An 18,201-nucleotide genomic window follows, 5' to 3' on the forward strand; every position below is an offset into this window, starting at 1 on the left:
CTGGCTGTACTTACCATCGTATCTGCGCCAGCCAACAAGAGGTTATCCAGTCTAATCCCACTTACCAGCTCTAGGTCCGTAACCCTGCATGTTATAGCACTTCAAGTGCTCATCCAACCTTTTAAATGTGGTGAGGGTTTCTGCATCCACCACCCTTCCAGGCAGTGAGTTCCAGATCCCCACAACCCTCTGCGTGAAGAAGCCTCCCCTCAAATCCCCTCTAAACCTTCCACCAACCACCTTAAAACTATGCCCCCTCGTAATAGACCCCTCCACCAATGGAAATAGGCCCTTGCTATCCACTAAATCCAGGCCCCTTAAAATTTTATACACCTCAATGAGGTCTCCTCTCAACCTCCTCTGTTCCTATGAGAACAAACCCAGCCTATCCAATCTGTCCTCATAGCTAAGATTCTCCATTCCAGGCAGCATCCTAGTAAATCTCCTCTGCACCCTCTCTAGTGCAATCACGTCCTTCCTATAATACAGCGACCAGAACTGCACACAGTACTCCAGCTGTGGCCTAACCAAAGTATTATACAATTTAAGCATCACCTCCCTGCTCTTCTATTCTATGCCTCGGCCAATAAAGGCAAGCATTCTGTGTGCCTTCTTATCCACCTGGCCTGCTACTTTCAGGGATCTGTGGACAAGCATGCCAAGGTCCCTTTATTCATCTACATTATTATGTGGCCTACCGATTAATGTGTATACCCTTTCCTTATTAGCCCTCCCCAAGTGCATTACCTCATACTTCTCCAAATTAAATTCCATTTGCCACTGCTCTGCCCACCTGACCAGTAGATTGATATCCTCCTGCAGTCCATGACTTTCCTCTTCATTAACAACCACACAGCCAATCTTAGTGTCATCTGCAAACTTCCTAATCATACTCCCTATATTCAAATCTAGATCATTGATGTATACCACAAAAAGCAAGGGACCCAGTACTGAGCCCTGCGGAATCCCACTGGAAACATCCTTCCACTCACAAAAATAGCCATCAATTATTACCCTTTGCTTCCTGCCTTTGAGCCAATTTTGGATCCAACTTGCTACTTTGTCCTGGATCCCATGGGCTTTAACCTTCATGACCAGTCTACCATGTGGGACCTTATCAAAAGCTTTGCTAAAGTCCATATATACTACATCGTATGCACTACCCTCATCAACCCTCCTGGTTACCTCCTCAAAAAAATTCAATCAGGTTAGTCAGACACGATCTTCCCTTAACAAATCCATGCTGACTTTCCCTAATTAAGACTTGCCTTTCTAAATGTAGATTTATCCTGTCAGGATTTTTTACCAACCACTGAAGTTAGGCTGACAGGCCTGTAATTACTCGGCCTATTCCTTTATCCCTTCTTAAACAAGGGTACCACATTAGCAGTTCTCCGTCACCATGCCTAAATCCAAAGAAGATTTCCTCTTTTATTTCGCTCAACAGCCTGGGATGCATTTCATCTGGGCCTAGGGACTTATCTACTTTCAAAGCTGCTAAATCCCTTAATACCTCCTTTCTCACTATGTTTATTTCATCCAGAATCTCACACTCCTCCTCGATAGCAATATCTGCATTGCCAATTTGCCAATTACACGCCCATTCTGCAAATTTATTAACGTCTTCCTGTATTTTGTCACAGTCATTATTAACCAGGAATGGTAGCACAGTGGTTATGTTACCGCACGAGTAATCCAGAGGCCTGGACTAATAATCCGATATGTGAGTTCAAATCACACCACGGTAACTAGGGAATTTAAATTCAGTTAAATAAATCTGGAATTAAAAAAGCTAGTATTAGTAATGGTGACCATGAAACTACTGGATTGTCATAAAAACCCATCTGGTTCACGAGTCAAGCAACAGCCTGAGATAGTCATACTCACAGAATCATACATTTCGGTCAACGTCCCAAACTTCCCCATCAGCACAGTGGTATTGTAGGGTGGGAGTGGACTTGGGAGTTCTCAACATTGACTCCGAAAACCCCATAAAGTCTCACAGCTTCAGGTCAGGAAACTGATTACCACTTACTGCCTTCCCTCCGCTGATGAATCAGTACTCCTCCATGTTGAACACCACTTGGAAGAAGCACTGAGAGTAGCAAGGGCACAGAATGTACACTAGGTGGGGGACTTCAATGTTCATTTCCAAGAGTAGCTCAGTAGCACCACTACTGACCGAGCTGGCCGAGTCCTGAAGGACATAGCTGCCCATCTGGGTCTGCGGCAGGTGAAGAGAGAACCAACGCGAGGGAAAAACCTACTTGACCTCATCCTCACCAATCTACCTGTTGCAGATGCATCTGTCCATGACAGTAGCGGTAGCAGTGACCACTGCACAGTCCTTGTAGAGATGTCCTGTCTTCACACTGAGGAGCCCCCTCCATCATGAGTGGCACTACCACAGTGTTAAATGGGAGAGATTCACCCAGTCGTGAATGGTAGTGGACCATTAAACAACTGACGGGAGGAAGAGGCTCCATAAATATCTTCATCCTCAATGATGGCGGAGCCCAGCATGTAAGTGCAAGACACAAGGCTGAAGCGTTTTCAACCATCTTCAGCCAGAAGTGCTGAGTGAATGATTCATCTCGGACTCCTCCTGAGGCCCCCACCATCACAGAATTCAGTCTTCAGCCAATTCGATTCACTCCGTGTGCTATTAGGAAAGGGCTGAGCGCACTGGATACAGCAAAGGCTATGGGCCCCGACAACATTCCGGCTGTCGTGCTGCAGACCTGTGCTCCAGAACTAGCCGTGCCTCTAGCCAAGTTGTTCCAGTACAGCTACAACACTGGCATCTACCCGACAATGTGAAAAACTGACCAGGTATTTCCTGGCCACAAAAAGCAGGTCAAATCCAATCCAGCCAATTACCGCCCCATCAGTCTACTCTCAATCATCAGCAAAGTGACGGAGGATGTGACAACCAATGGCTATCTCCAACAAGAGAGAATCTAACCGCCTCCCCTTGACATTCAAGGGTATTACCATCGCCAAATCCCTCACCATTAACATCCGGGGGTTCACCATTGACCAGAAAGTTAGCTGGACCAGCCACATAAACACAGTGGCTACAAGAGCAGGTCAGAGGCTGGGTATTCTGCGACAAGTGTCTCATCTCCTGACCCCCCAAAGCCTTTCCACCATCTACAAGCACAGGTCAGGCACGTGATGGAATACTCTCCACTTGCCTGGATGAGAGCGGCTCCAACAACATTTAAGAAGCTCGGCACCATCCAGGACAAAGCAGCTTTATTGTCACCCCATCCACCACCTTAAACACTCACTCCCTCCACTAGCGCGCGGCGTGGCTGCAGTGTGTACCATCTACAAGATGCACTGCAGCAACTCGCCAAGGCTTCTTCGACAGCACCTCCCAAACCCAGGACCTCTTCCGCCTCGAAGGACAAAGGCAGCAGATGCATGGGAACACCACCACCTCCATGTTCCCCTCCAAGTCACACACCATCCTGACTTGGAAATATATTGCCATTCCTTCATGGTCGCTGGCTCAAAATCCTGGAACTCCCTTTTGGATTGGGGCGGAGACGCCGGCGAAATTCAGCACCTGGCGGGCCGGTGTTCCCGGCAGGTGCGGGGTGGAAGTGACCTTCGGTCGGGTCACCAGCGGCACGCTGACGGGTCACAACATCTCTCCCCTTCAGTTAAAGGCCACTGCGAACTCTGCATACCTTTAAGTTTAGTTGATTGGGTCACCAGGGAGGGTATCGGTCGGGCCCAGCGGCCTGGCACCAAAGAGGGGGTGCTGGGCTGCCTGTTGGTGGCCTGGCCGAACCCGTGGGCATCACTGTCGGGCTGACCTGGCCATCGGCGGACAAGTAAAACAACATGGCGTCCGCCGCAGTGCCCAGGCACACACGGCTTCCCGCTGGGGAAAGCTGATCGGGGGCACGGACTGGCAGCGGCGCCTTCCCGCGGAGCAATTTCCCGCGCGGGGCGGAAAGGGGGCCGCCGCCGGTTGGTGCGGGTTCGGCGTGTGCCCGACGGGGCAGGAGCGCGGTCGGAGCGGTAGTGATTACCGCTGGAAAACCCAGGTAGGGCACCGACCCCACACCGACCCGGCGGAGAGCCAATACCAACCCGTAGCCTCTCTGAGGAAGTCATGACTCTCAAAAAAAGGGGCAATTTCTGCCCCTCTGTCTCTGCCTGTCACACTCTGCTTATCTTTACCAAAATCGCCACACTGCTCCACTGCCTTAACTTTTCTCAATAGATTTATTAATTTCCTCTCACCTGACCCCTCCGCTCCCCCTTTTTAAGTTTAAAGCCCTATCCACAGCCCGCGTTATTCGATTCGCCAGGACACTGGTCGCAGCCTGCTTTAAATGGAGCCTGTCCCAAAGCAACAGTTCCCACTTTCCCCAGTAGTGGTGCTGAACTGAGTGATTGGAAAGGATTGCCTATCTCGGGAGTATATTCTCTGGGGAAGAGGCCAAGTTGATTCACAAGGTATTCACCTCAGTGACTCAGCCTTTCTCCCCGTGTGCCTCAGTCTCTTTTACCTTCTCCACTTCATCCGAGCTCCCATCGACCACCTCGTAGGCGTCGATGCGATTGATAATCTCCGCCAATCGCTGTTGCTCCTGCCGCTGACGCATTCGGGAATTCACGTGCGCGATAAAACTTTCAACGGAACTGACCTGGAGATTACAGAAAGATTCGAGTTAAGGACCGATGAGAGAACACGATGAATCACAGCCTTCAGAGCCAGCAGGATGGGCTCAGGATTTTTAACCCAAGCACCAGATACCGTGGCAATGTTCCCTGTAATATTTTGGGGTGCCCTTTAATTGGCTGCGGGACCATTGAATTTTCTACACATGTGCGGTCACTACCATTGTAACGTCAGTGAGCGGCCTGCCTGGGATCTCCAGACTGCTGCACGGCCGCACAGCTTAACGGAAACGTTGTACTGCGGGTAGATGGAGTTAATATATATGCCAAACATATCTGTGACCGTGACCGAGAGCGTGACCAAGAGTGTGACCGGGAGTGTGATCGAAACCGGGAGCGTGACCGAGACCAAGAGCGTGACCGTGACCGAGTGTGTAACCGAGAGCGGGAGCGTGGCAGAGAGCGTGGCAGAGAGCGTGACCGTGACCGGTAGTGTGACCGAGACCGGGAGCGTGACCGCGAGCGTGGCCGAGACCGGGAGCATGACCAGGAGCGTGACTGAGACCGGGAGCATGACCAGGAGCGTGACCGAGTCCGGGAGCGGGATCGAGACCGGGAGCGGGACCAGGAGCGTGACCGAAACCGGAGCATGACCAGGAGCGTGAACGAGTCCGGGAGCGGGACCGAGACCGGGAGCGGGACCAGGAGCGTGACCGAGATCGGGAGCGGGACCAGGAGCGTGACCGAGACCGGGAGCGGGACCAGGAGCGTGACCGAGACCGGGAGCGGGACCAGGAGCATGACTGAGATCGGGAGTGGGACCAGGAGCGTGACCGAGACATGGGAGCGGGACCAGGAACGGGACCGAGACCGGGAGCGGGGCCAGGAGCGTGACCGGGACCGGGAGCGGGACCAGGAGCGTGACCGGGACCGGGAGCGGGACCAGGAGCGTGACAGGAGTGTGACCAAGAGCGTGACCGGGAGCGGGACCAAGAGCGTGACCGGGAGTGTGACCAAGAGCGTGACCGGGAGTGTGACCAAGAGCGTGACCGTGACTGGGAGCGTGACCGAGAGTGTGACCGAGAGCGTGACCGTGACCGGGAGCGTGGACGTGACCGAGAGCGTGACCGAGAGCGTGACCGAGACCGGGAGCATGACCGGGAGTGTGACCTGGAGCGTGACCGTGACCGAGAGCGTGACTGAGACCGGGAGCTTGACCGTGACTAGGAGCGTGACCGTGACCGGGAGCGTGACCGTGACCAGGAGCGTGACCGTGATCGTGAAGGGGAGCGTGATCGTGACTGAGAGCGTGACCGAGAGTGTGACTGAGAGTGTGACCGTGACCGAGAACGTGACCGAGAGTGTGACTGAGAGTGTGACCGAGAGCGTGACCGAGAGCGTGAACACAACTGAGAGCGCGACCACGAGCGTGACCGTGACCGTGAACGGGAGCGTGACTGTGACCAAGAGTGTGACCGAGAGCGTGACCGAGAGTGTGACCACAACCGAGAGCGCGACCGCGAGCGTGGCCGTGACCGAGAGCATGAGCGAGAGCGTGACTGTGACTGAGAGCGTGATAGCGAGCGTGACTGCGACCGAGATCATGACATAGAGCGTGACTGAGAGCAAGAGCGTGACCGAGAGTGTGACCACGACCGAGAGTGTGACCACGACCGAGAGCGTGACTGAGAGCGTGACCGAGAGTGTGACCACGACCAAGAGTGTGACTGATAGCGTGACCGAGAGTGTGACCACGACCGAGAGCGGACTGAGAGCGTGACCGAGAGTGTGACCACGACCAAGAGTGTGATTGAGAGCGTGACCGAGAGTGTGACCACGACCGAGAGTGTGACCACGACCGAGAGCGCGACCGAGAGCGTGACCGTGACCGAGAGCGTGACCGTGAGCGTGACCGCGACCGAGAGCGAGAGTGTGACCGAGAGTGTGACCGTGACCGAGAGTGTGACCGAGAGTGTGACGGAGAGCGTGACCGAGAGCGTGACCGAGAGCATGAGCGTGACCACGAGCGTGACCGTGACCGAGAGTGTGATCGAGAGTGCGACCGTGAGCGTTACCATGACAGACAGCGTGACCATGATCGAGAGCGTCACCGAGAGTTAGAACGTGACCGAGAACGTGTCCGTGACCAAGAGCGTGACCGAGAGCGTGACCGAGAGTGTGACCGTGACCGAGAGTGTGACCACGAGCAGTGACCGCGACCGAAAGCGTGACCGTGAGCGTGACCGCGACCGAGAGCGAGAGTGTGATCGAGAGTGCGACCGTGAGCGTGACCATGACAGACAGCCTGACCATGATCGAGAGCGTCACCGAGAGTTAGAACGTGACCGAGAACGTGTCCGTGACCAAGAGCGTGACCGAGAGTGTGACCGTGACCGAGAGTGTGACCACGAGCAGTGACCGTGACCGAGAGCGTGACCGAGAGCGTGACCGTGACCGAGAGCGTGGCCTGGAGCGTGACCGAGAGCGTGGCCCGGAGCGTGACCGAGAGCGCGACCGGGAGCGCGACCGAGAGCGCGACCGCGAGCATGACCGTGACCGAGAGCATGACCGGGAGCGTGACCGAGAGCGCGACCGCGAGCATGACCGTGACCAAGAGCGTGACAGTGACCGAGAGCGTGACCAAGAGCGTGACCAGGAGCGTGACCACGACGGAGAGCGTGACAGCAATCGAGAGCGTGACCGTGACCGACAGTGTGAACACGAGCGTGACCGAGAGCGCGACCACGAGCATGACCGCGACCGAGAGCGTGACCAGGAGCGTGACCGAGAGCGTGACCGAGAGCGTGACCGCGAGCGTGACCGAGAGCGTGGCCGGGAGCATGACCGAGAGCGCGACCGAGAGCGCGACCACGAGCGTGACCGCGACCGAGAGCCTGACCAGGAGCGTGACAGGAGTGTGACCAAGAGCGTGACCGGGAGCGGGACCAAGAGCGTGACCGGGAGTGTGACCAAGAGCGTGACCGGGAGTGTGACCAAGAGCGTGACCGTGACTGGGAGCGTGACCGAGAGTGTGACCGGGAGCGTGACCGTGATCGAGAGCGTGACCGTGACCGTGACTGAGACCGGGAGCATGACCGTGACCGGGAGCGTGACCTGGAGCGTGACCGTGACCGTGACCGTGACCGAGAGCGTGACTGAGACCAGGAGCTTGACCGTGACTGGGAGCGTGACCGTGACCGGGAGCGTGACCGTGACCAGGAGCGTGACCGTGATCGTGAACGGGAGCGTGATCGTGACTGAGAGCGTGACCAAGAGCGTGACAAGAGCATGACCATGACCGAGAACATGACCGTGACCGAGAACGTGACCGAGAGTGTGACTGAGAGTGTGACCGAGAGCGTGACCAAGAGCGTGAACACAACCGAGAGCGCGACCGCGAGCGTGACCGTGACTGTGAACGGGAGCGTGACTGTGACCAAGAGTGTGACCGAGAGCGTGACCGAGAGTGTGACCACAACAGAGAGCGCGACCGCGAGCGTGACCGTGACCGAGAGCATGAGCGAGAGCGTGACTGTGACTGAGAGCGTGATAGCGAGCGTGACTGCGACCGAGATCATGACATAGAGCGTGACTGAGAGCAAGAGCGTGACCGAGAGTGTGACCACGACCGAAAGCGTGACTGAGAGCGTGACCGAGAGTGTGACCACGACCAAGAGTGTGACCGAGAGCGTGACCGCGAGCGTGACTGTGACCGAGAGCATGAGCGAGAGCGTGACTGTGACTGAGAGCGTGATAGCGAGCGTGACTGCGACCGAGATCATGACATAGAGCGTGACTGAGAGCAAGAGAGTGACCGAGAGTGTGACCACGACCGAGAGTGTGATTGAGAGCGTGACCGAGAGTGTGACCACGACCGAGAGCGTGACCACGACCGAGAGTGTGACCACGACCGAGAGCGTGACCACGACCGAGAGCGTGGCCCGGAGCGTGACCGAGAGCGTGGCCCGGAGCGTGACCGAGAGCGCGACCGGGAGCGCGACCGAGAGCGCGACCGCGAGCATGACCGTGACCAAGAGCGTGACAGTGACCGAGAGCATGACCAAGAGCGTGACCAGGAGCGTGACCACGACGGAGAGCGTGACAGCAATCGAGAGCGTGACCGTGACCGACAGTGTGAACACGAGCGTGACCGAGAGCGCGACCACGAGCGTGACCGCGACCGAGAGCATGACCAGGAGCGTGACCGAGAGCGTGACCGCGAGCGTGACCGAGAGCGTGGCCGGGAGCATGACCGAGAGCGCGACCGAGAGCGCGACCACGAGCGTGACCGTGACCGAGAGCCTGACCAGGAGCGTGACAGGAGTGTGACCAAGAGCGTGACCAGGAGCGGGACCAAGAGCGTGACCGGGAGTGTGACCAAGAGCGTGACCGGGAGTGTGACCAAGAGCGTGACCGTGACTGGGAGCGTGACCGAGAGTGTGACCGGGAGCGTGACCGTGATCGAGAGCGTGACCGTGACCGTGACTGAGACCGGGAGCATGACCGTGACCGGGAGCGTGACCTGGAGCGTGACCGTGACCGTGACCGTGACCGAGAGCGTGACTGAGACCGGGAGCTTGACCGTGACCGAGAGCGTGACCGTGACCGTGACTGAGACCGGGAGCATGACCGTGACCGGGAGCGTGACCTGGAGCGTGACCGTGACCGTGACCGTGACCGAGAGCGTGACTGAGACCAGGAGCTTGACCGTGACTGGGAGCGTGACCGTGACCGGGAGCGTGACCGTGACCAGGAGCGTGACCGTGATCGTGAACGGGTGCGTGATCGTGACTGAGAGCGTGACCAAGAGCGTGACAAGAGCATGACCATGACCGAGAACATGACCGTGACCGAGAACGTGACCGAGAGTGTGACTGAGAGTGTGACCGAGAGCGTGACCAAGAGCGTGAACAAAACCGAGAGCGCGACCGCGAGCGTGACCGTGACTGTGAACGGGAGCGTGACTGTGACCAAGAGTGTGACCGAGAGCGTGACCGAGAGTGTGACCACAACAGAGAGCGCGACCGCGAGCGTGACCGAGAGCATGAGCGAGAGCGTGACTGTGACTGAGAGCGTGATAGCGAGCGTGACTGCGACCGAGATCATGACATAGAGCGTGACTGAGAGCAAGAGCGTGACCGAGAGTGTGACCACGGCCGAAAGCGTGACTGAGAGCGTGACCGAGAGTGTGACCACGACCAAGAGTGTGACCGAGAGCGCGACCGCGAGCGTGACCGTGACCGAGAGCATGAGCGAGAGCGTGACTGTGACTGAGAGCGTGATAGCGAGCGTGACTGCGACCGAGATCATGACATAGAGCGTGACTGAGAGCAAGAGCGTGACCGAGAGTGTGACCACGACCGAGAGTGTGACCACGACCGAGAGTGTGATTGAGAGCGTGACCGAGAGTGTGACCACGACCGAGAGCGTGACCACGACCGAGAGTGTGACCACGACCGAGAGCGTGACCACGACCGAGAACGTGACTGAGAGCGTGACCGAGAGTGTGACCACGACCGAGAGTGCGACCGTGACCGTGACCGAGAGCGTGACCGTGAGCGTGACCGCGACCGAGAGCGAGAGTGTGACCGAGAATGTGACCGTGACCGAGAGTGTGACGGAGAGCGTGACGGAGAGCGTGACCGAGAGCGAGAGCGTGACCACGAGCGTGACCGTGACCGAGAGTGTGATCGAGAGTGCGACCGTGAGCGTGACCATGACAGACAGCGTGACCATGATCGAGAGCGTCACCGAGAGTTAGAACGTGACCGAGAACGTGTCCGTGACCAAGAGCGTGACCGAGAGCGTGACCGAGAGTGTGACCGTGACCGAGAGTGTGACCACGAGCAGTGACCGCGACCAAGAGCGTGACCCGAGAGCGTGACCGCGACCGAGAGCGTGGCCCGGAGCGTGACCGAGAGTGTGGCCCGGAGCGTGACCGAGAGCGCGACCGGGAGCGCGACCGAGAGCGCGACCGCGAGCATGACCGTTACCGAGAGCATGACCAGGAGCGTGACCGAGAGCGCGACCGAGAGCATGACCGTGACCAAGAGCGTGACAGCGACCGAGAGCGTGACCGGGAGCGTGACAGCGACCAAGAGCGTGACCAAGAGCGTGACCGGGAGCGTGACCATGACAGAGAGCGTGACAGCAATCAAGAGCGTGACCGCGACCGAGAGCGCGACCACGAGCATGACCGCGACCGAGAGCTTGACCAGGAGCGTGGCCGGGAGCATGACCGAACGCGCGGCTGGGAGCATGACCGAGAGCGCGACCGAGAGCGCGACCGAGAGCGTGACCGAGAGCGCGACCGAGACCGAGAGCGTGACCAAGAGCGCGACCGCGAGCATGACCGTGACCAAGAGCGTGACCGGGAGCATGACCAGGAGCGTGACTGGGAGCGTGACCGAGACCGAGAGCGTGACCAAGAGCCCCGACTGGGAGCGAGACCGGGTGTGTGACCGAGAGCGTGACAGCGACCAAGAGCGTGACCAAGAGCGTGACCGGGAGCGTGACCAAGAGCGTGACCGGGAGTGTGACCAAGAGCGTGACCGGGAGTGTGACCAAGAGCGTGACCGTGACTGGGAGCGTGACCGAGAGTGTGACCGGGAGCGTGACCGTGATCGAGAGCGTGACCGTGACCGTGACTGAGACCGGGAGCATGACCGTGACCGGGAGCGTGACCTGGAGCGTGACCGTGACCGTGACCGTGACCGAGAGCGTGACTGAGACCGGGAGCTTGACCGTGACCGAGAGCGTGACCGTGACCGTGACTGAGACCGGGAGCATGACCGTGACCGGGAGCGTGACCTGGAGCGTGACCGTGACCGGGAGCGTGACCGTGACCAGGAGCGTGACCGTGATCGTGAACGGGAGCATGATCGTGACTGAGAGCGTGACCAAGAGCGTGACAAGAGCATGACCATGACCGAGAACATGACCGTGACCGAGAACGTGACCGAGAGTGTGACTGAGAGTGTGACCGAGAGCGTGACCAAGAGCGTGAACACAACCGAGAGCGCGACCGCGAGCGTGACCGTGACTGTGAACGGGAGCGTGACTGTGACCAAGAGTGTGACCGAGAGCGTGACCGAGAGTGTGACCACAACAGAGAGCGCGACCGCGAGCGTGACCGTGACCGAGAGCATGAGCGAGAGCGTGACTGTGACTGAGAGCGTGATAGCGAGCGTGACTGCGACCGAGATCATGACATAGAGCGTGACTGAGAGCAAGAGCGTGACCGAGAGTGTGACCACGACCGAAAGCGTGACTGAGAGCGTGACCGAGAGTGTGACCACGACCAAGAGTGTGACCGAGAGCGCGACCGCGAGCGTGACCGTGAGCATGAGCGAGAGCGTGACTGTGACTGAGTGCGTGATAGCGAGCGTGACTGCGACCGAGATCATGACATAGAGCGTGACTGAGAGCAAGAGAGTGACCGAGAGTGTGACCACGACCGAGAGTGTGATTGAGAGCGTGACCGAGAGTGTGACCACGACCGAGAGCGTGACCACGACCGAGAGCGTGACCACGACCGAGAGTGTGACCACGACCGAGAGCTTGACCATGACCGAGAACGTGACTGAGAGCGTGACCGAGAGTGTGACCACGACCGAGAGTGTGACCACGACCGAGAGTGCGACCGTGACCGTGACCGAGAGCGTGACCGTGAGCGTGACCGCGACCGAAAGCGAGAGTGTGACCGAGAATGTGACCGTGACCGAGAGTGTGACGGAGAGCGTGACCGAGAGCGTGACCGAGAGCGAGAGCGTGACCACGAGCGTGACCGTGACCGAGAGTGTGATCGAGAGTGCGACCGTGAGCGTGACCATGACAGACAGCGTGACCATGATCGAGAGCGTCACCGAGAGTTAGAACGTGATCGAGAACGTGTCCGTGACCAAGAGCGTGACCGAGAGCGTGACCGAGAGTGTGACCGTGACCAAGAGTGTGACCACGAGCAGTGACCGCGACCAAGAGCGTGACCGAGAGCGTGACCGCGACCGAGAGCGTGGCCCGGAGCGTTACCGAGAGTGTGGCCCGGAGCGTGACCGAGAGCGCGACCGGGAGCGCGACCGAGAGCGCGACCGCGAGCATGACCGTTACCGAGAGCATGACCAGGAGCGTGACCGAGAGCGCGACCGCGAGCATGACCGTGACCAAGAGCGTGACAGCGACCGAGAGCGTGACCGGGAGCGTGACAGCGACCAAGAGCGTGACCAAGAGCGTGACCGGGAGCGTGACCATGACAGAGAGCGTGACAGCAATCGAGAGCGTGACCGCGACCGAGAGCGCGACCACGAGCATGACCGCGACCGAGAGCTTGACCAGGAGCGTGGCCGGGAGCATGACCGAACGCGCGGCTGGGAGCATGACCGAGAGCGCGACCGAGAGCGCGACCGAGAGCGTGACCGAGAGCGCGACCGAGAGCGTGACCAAGAGCGCGACCGCGAGCATGACCAGGAGCGTGACTGGGAGCGTGACCGAGACCGAGAGCGTGACCAAGAGCCCCGACTGGAAGCGAGACCGGGTGTGTGACCGAGAGCGTGACAGCGACCAAGAGCGTGACCAAGAGCGTGACCGGGAGCGTGACCAAGAAAGTGACCGGGAGCGTGACCGAGACCGAGAGCCTGACCGGGAGCGTGACCGAGACCGAGACCGAGAGCCTGACCGGGAGCGCGACTGCGACCGAGAGCGCGACCAAGAGCATGACTGCGACCGAGAGCGTGACCGAGAGCAAGAGTGTGACCGTGACCGAGAGTGTGACCGAGAGCGAGAGTATGACCGTGACCGAGAGCGTGACCGAGAGCAAGAGTGTGACCGTGACCGAGAGTGTGACCGAGAGCGAGAGTGTGACCGTGACCGAGAGCGTGACCGAGAGCGAGAGCGTGACCGAGAGTGTGACCGTGACCGAGAGCGTGACCGAGAGCGTGACCGTGACCGTGACCGAGAGTGTGACCGTGACCGAGAGCGTGATCGAGACCGAGAGCGTGACCGTGACCGAGAGCGTGATCGAGACGTAGAGTGTGACCGTGACCGAGAGCGTGATCGAGACCGAGAGCGTGACCGTGACCGAGAGCGTGACCGTGACCGAGAGTGTGACCGTGACCGAGAGCGTGATCGTGACCAAGAGTGTGATCGAGAGCGAGAGTGTGACCGTGACCGAGAGCGTGACCATGACCGAGAGTGTGACCGTGACCGAGAGTGTGACCAGGAGCGTGACCGTGACCGAGAGTGTGACCAGGAGCGTGACCGTGACTGAGAGTGTGACCGTGACCGAGAGCGTGACCGTGACCGAGAGTGTGATCGAGACCGAGAGTGTGACCGTGAACGAGAGCGTGACCGTGACCGAGAGCGTGACCTCGACCGAGAGCGTGACCGCGACCGAGAGCGTGACCGTGAACGAGAGCGTGACCGTGACCGAGAGCGTGATCGAGAGCGAGTGCGTGACCGTGACCGAGAGCGTGACCGTGACCGAGAGTGTGACCGTGAACGAGAGCGTGACCGTGACCGAGAGCGTGACCGTGACCGAGAGCGTGATCGAGACCGAGAGCGTGACCGAGACCGAGAGCGTGGCCGGGAGCATGACCGAGAGCGCGACCGAGAGCGTGACCGAGAGCGTGACCAAGAGCACGACCGAGAGCATGTCCGAGAGCGCGACCGCGAGCATGACCGTGACCAAGAGCGTGACCAAGAGTGTGACCGGGAGCGTGACCAGGAGCGTGACTGGGAGCGTGACCGAGACCGAGAGCGTGACCAAGAGCCCCAACTGGGAGCGAGACCGGGTTTGTGACCGAGAGCGTGACAGCGACCGAGAGCATGACCAAGAGCGTGACCGGGAGCGTGACCAAGAACGTGACCGGGAGCGTGACCGAGACCGAGAGCCTGACCGGGAGCGTGACCGAGACCGAGAGCCTGACCGGGAGCGCGACTGCGACCAAGAGCGCGACCAAGAGCATGACTGCGATCGAGAGCGTGAGCGAGAGCGTGAGCGAGAGCGTGACCGTGACCGAGAGTGTGACCGAGAGCGTGACCGTGACCGATAGTGTGACCGTGACCATGACCGTGACCGAGAGTGTGACCGAGAGTGTGACCGAGAGCGAGAGTGTGACCGTGACCGAGAGCGAGAGCGTGATCGAGACCGAGAGTGTGACCGTGACCGAGAGCGTGATCGAGAGTGAGAGTGTGACCGTGACCGAGAGCGTGACCATGACCGAGAGTGTGACCGTGACCGAGAGTGTGACCAGGAGCGTGACCGTGACCGAGAGTGTGACCAGGAGCGTGACCGTGACCGAGAGTGTGACCGTGACCGAGAGCGTGACCGAGAGTGTGATCGAGACCGAAAGTGTGACCGTGAACGAGAGCGTGACCGTGACCGAGAGCGTGATCGAGAGCGAGTGTGTGACCGTGACCAAGAGCGTGACCGTGACCGAGAGTGTGACCGTGAGCGTGATCGAGAGCGAGTGTGTGACCGTGACCGAGAGCGTGACCGTGACCGAGAGTGTGACCGTGACCGAGAGCGTGATCAAGACCGAGAGCGTGACCGTGACCGAGAGCGTGACCGTGACCGAGAGCGTGATCGAGACCGAGAGTGTGACCGTGACCGAGAGCGTGATCGAGACCAAGAGCGTGACCGTGACCGAGAGCGTGACCGTGACCGAGCGCCTGACCGTGATCGAGAGTGTGACCGTGACCGAGAGTGTGACCAGGAGCGTGACCGTGACCGAGAGTGTGACCAGGAGCGTGACCGTGACCGAGAGTGTGATCGAGACCGAGAGTGTGACCGTGACCGAGAGCGTGACCGTGACCGAGAGTGTGACCAGGAGCGTGACCGTGACTGAGAGTGTGACCGTGACCGAGAGCGTGACCGCGACCGAGAGTGTGATCGAGACTGAGAGTGTGACCGTGACCGAGAGCGTGACCGTGATCGAGAGCGTGACCGTGACCGAGAGTGTGACCAGGAGCGTGACCGTGACCGAGAGTGTGACCGTGACCGAGAGCGTGACCGCGACCGAGAGTGTGATCGAGACCGAGAGTGTGACCGTAACCGAGAGCGTGACCGTGACCGAGAGCGTGACCGTGACTGAGAGTGTGACCGTGACCGAGAGCGTGACCGAGAGTGTGACCAGGAGCGTGACCGTGACCGAGAGTGTGACCGTGACCGTGACTGAGACCGGGAGCATGACCGTGACCGGGAGCGTGACCTGGAGCGTGACCGTGACCGGGAGCGTGACCGTGACCAGGAGCGTGACCGTGATCGTGAACGGGAGCATGATCGTGACTGAGAGCGTGACCAAGAGCGTGACAAGAGCATGACCATGACCGAGAACATGACCGTGACCGAGAACGTGACCGAGAGTGTGACTGAGAGTGTGACCGAGAGTGTGACCAAGAGCGTGAACACAACCGAGAGCGCGACCGCGAGCGTGACCGTGACTGTGAACGGGAGCGTGACTGTGACCAAGAGTGTGACCGAGAGCGTGACCGAGAGTGTGACCACAACAGAGAGCGCGACCGCGAGCGTGACCGTGACCGAGAGCATGAGCGAGAGCGTGACTGTGACTGAGAGCGTGATAGCGAGCGTGACTGCGACCGAGATCATGACATAGAGCGTGACTGAGAGCAAGAGCGTGACCGAGAGTGTGACCACGACCGAAAGCGTGACTGAGAGCGTGACCGAGAGTGTGACCACGACCAAGAGTGTGACCGAGAGCGCGACCGCGAGCGTGACCGTGAGCATGAGCGAGAGCGTGACTGTGACTGAGTGCGTGATAGCGAGCGTGACTGCGACCGAGATCATGACATAGAGCGTGACTGAGAGCAAGAGAGTGACCGAGAGTGTGACCACGACCGAGAGTGTGACCACGACCGAGAGTGTGATTGAGAGCGTGACCGAGAGTGTGACCACGACCGAGAGCGTGACCACGACCGAGAGCGTGACCACGACCGAGAGTGTGACCACGACCGAGAGCTTGACCATGACCGAGAACGTGACTGAGAGCGTGACCGAGAGTGTGACCACGACCGAGAGTGTGACCACGACCGAGAGTGCGACCGTGACCGTGACCGAGAGCGTGACCGTGAGCGTGACCGCGACCGAAAGCGAGAGTGTGACCGAGAATGTGACCGTGACCGAGAGTGTGACGGAGAGCGTGACCGAGAGCGTGACCGAGAGCGAGAGCGTGACCACGAGCGTGACCGTGACCGAGAGTGTGATCGAGAGTGCGACCGTGAGCGTGACCATGACAGACAGCGTGACCATGATCGAGAGCGTCACCGAGAGTTAGAACGTGATCGAGAACGTGTCCGTGACCAAGAGCGTGACCGAGAGCGTGACCGAGAGTGTGACCGTGACCAAGAGTGTGACCACGAGCAGTGACCGCGACCAAGAGCGTGACCGAGAGCGTGACCGCGACCGAGAGCGTGGCCCGGAGCGTTACCGAGAGTGTGGCCCGGAGCGTGACCGAGAGCGCGACCGGGAGCGCGACCGAGAGCGCGACCGCGAGCATGACCGTTACCGAGAGCATGACCAGGAGCGTGACCGAGAGCGCGACCGCGAGCATGACCGTGACCAAGAGCGTGACAGCGACCGAGAGCGTGACCGGGAGCGTGACAGCGACCAAGAGCGTGACCAAGAGCGTGACCGGGAGCGTGACCATGACAGAGAGCGTGACAGCAATCGAGAGCGTGACCGCGACCGAGAGCGCGACCACGAGCATGACCGCGACCGAGAGCTTGACCAGGAGCGTGGCCGGGAGCATGACCGAACGCGCGGCTGGGAGCATGACCGAGAGCGCGACCGAGAGCGCGACCGAGAGCGTGACCGAGAGCGCGACCGAGAGCGTGACCAAGAGCGCGACCGCGAGCATGACCAGGAGCGTGACTGGGAGCGTGACCGAGACCGAGAGCGTGACCAAGAGCCCCGACTGGAAGCGAGACCGGGTGTGTGACCGAGAGCGTGACAGCGACCAAGAGCGTGACCAAGAGCGTGACCGGGAGCGTGACCAAGAAAGTGACCGGGAGCGTGACCGAGACCGAGAGCCTGACCGGGAGCGTGACCGAGACCGAGACCGAGAGCCTGACCGGGAGCGCGACTGCGACCGAGAGCGCGACCAAGAGCATGACTGCGACCGAGAGCGTGACCGAGAGCAAGAGTGTGACCGTGACCGAGAGTGTGACCGAGAGCGAGAGTGTGACCGTGACCGAGAGCGTGACCGAGAGCGAGAGCGTGACCGAGAGTGTGACCGTGACCGAGAGCGTGACCGAGAGCGTGACCGTGACCGTGACCGAGAGTGTGACCGTGACCGAGAGCGTGATCGAGACCGAGAGCGTGACCGTGACCGAGAGCGTGACCGTGACCGAGAGCGTGATCGAGACGTAGAGTGTGACCGTGACCGAGAGCGTGATCGAGACCGAGAGCGTGACCGTGACCGAGAGCGTGACCGAGAGTGTGACCGTGACCGAGAGCGTGATCGTGACCAAGAGTGTGATCGAGAGCGAGAGCGTGACCGTGACCGAGAGCGTGACCATGACCGAGAGTGTGACCGTGACCGAGAGTGT

At 59.6% G+C, this 18,201-nt stretch overlaps 2 protein-coding genes and 4 pseudogenes across 4 annotated transcripts in view; all 6 read right to left on the reverse strand.

Moving 5' to 3' along the window:
- Positions 1–18,201, reverse strand: part of LOC139228892 (pleckstrin homology domain-containing family G member 5-like) — a 126,692-nt gene that overhangs the window by 9,641 nt on the left and 98,850 nt on the right. For all 3 annotated transcript variants that reach the window (XM_070860382.1, XM_070860383.1, XM_070860384.1), the window contains one exon: positions 4,530–4,667. In XM_070860382.1, the coding sequence (XP_070716483.1) occupies positions 4,530–4,667 (138 nt within the window). The remainder of the gene's footprint in view (positions 1–4,529; positions 4,668–18,201) is intronic.
- On the reverse strand, positions 4,873–6,737 carry LOC139229354 (serine/arginine-rich splicing factor 4-like; annotated as a pseudogene).
- On the reverse strand, positions 6,966–7,734 carry LOC139229356 (serine/arginine-rich splicing factor 4-like; annotated as a pseudogene).
- Positions 13,264–15,973, reverse strand: LOC139229357 (serine/arginine repetitive matrix protein 5-like; the record flags this gene model as incomplete). Its single annotated transcript, XM_070861058.1, is given in 2 exon segments — positions 13,264–14,410; positions 14,466–15,973. Coding segments are annotated over 2 exon segments (2,655 nt in total), but the record flags the coding sequence as incomplete, so codon positions are not given.
- On the reverse strand, positions 16,018–17,001 carry LOC139229358 (serine/arginine-rich splicing factor 4-like; annotated as a pseudogene).
- LOC139229359 (serine/arginine-rich splicing factor 4-like) lies at positions 17,156–18,171 on the reverse strand (annotated as a pseudogene).

This window comes from Pristiophorus japonicus, chromosome 18, assembly GCF_044704955.1.
Source record: "Pristiophorus japonicus isolate sPriJap1 chromosome 18, sPriJap1.hap1, whole genome shotgun sequence".
Classification (NCBI taxonomy): Eukaryota; Metazoa; Chordata; class Chondrichthyes; family Pristiophoridae; genus Pristiophorus; species Pristiophorus japonicus.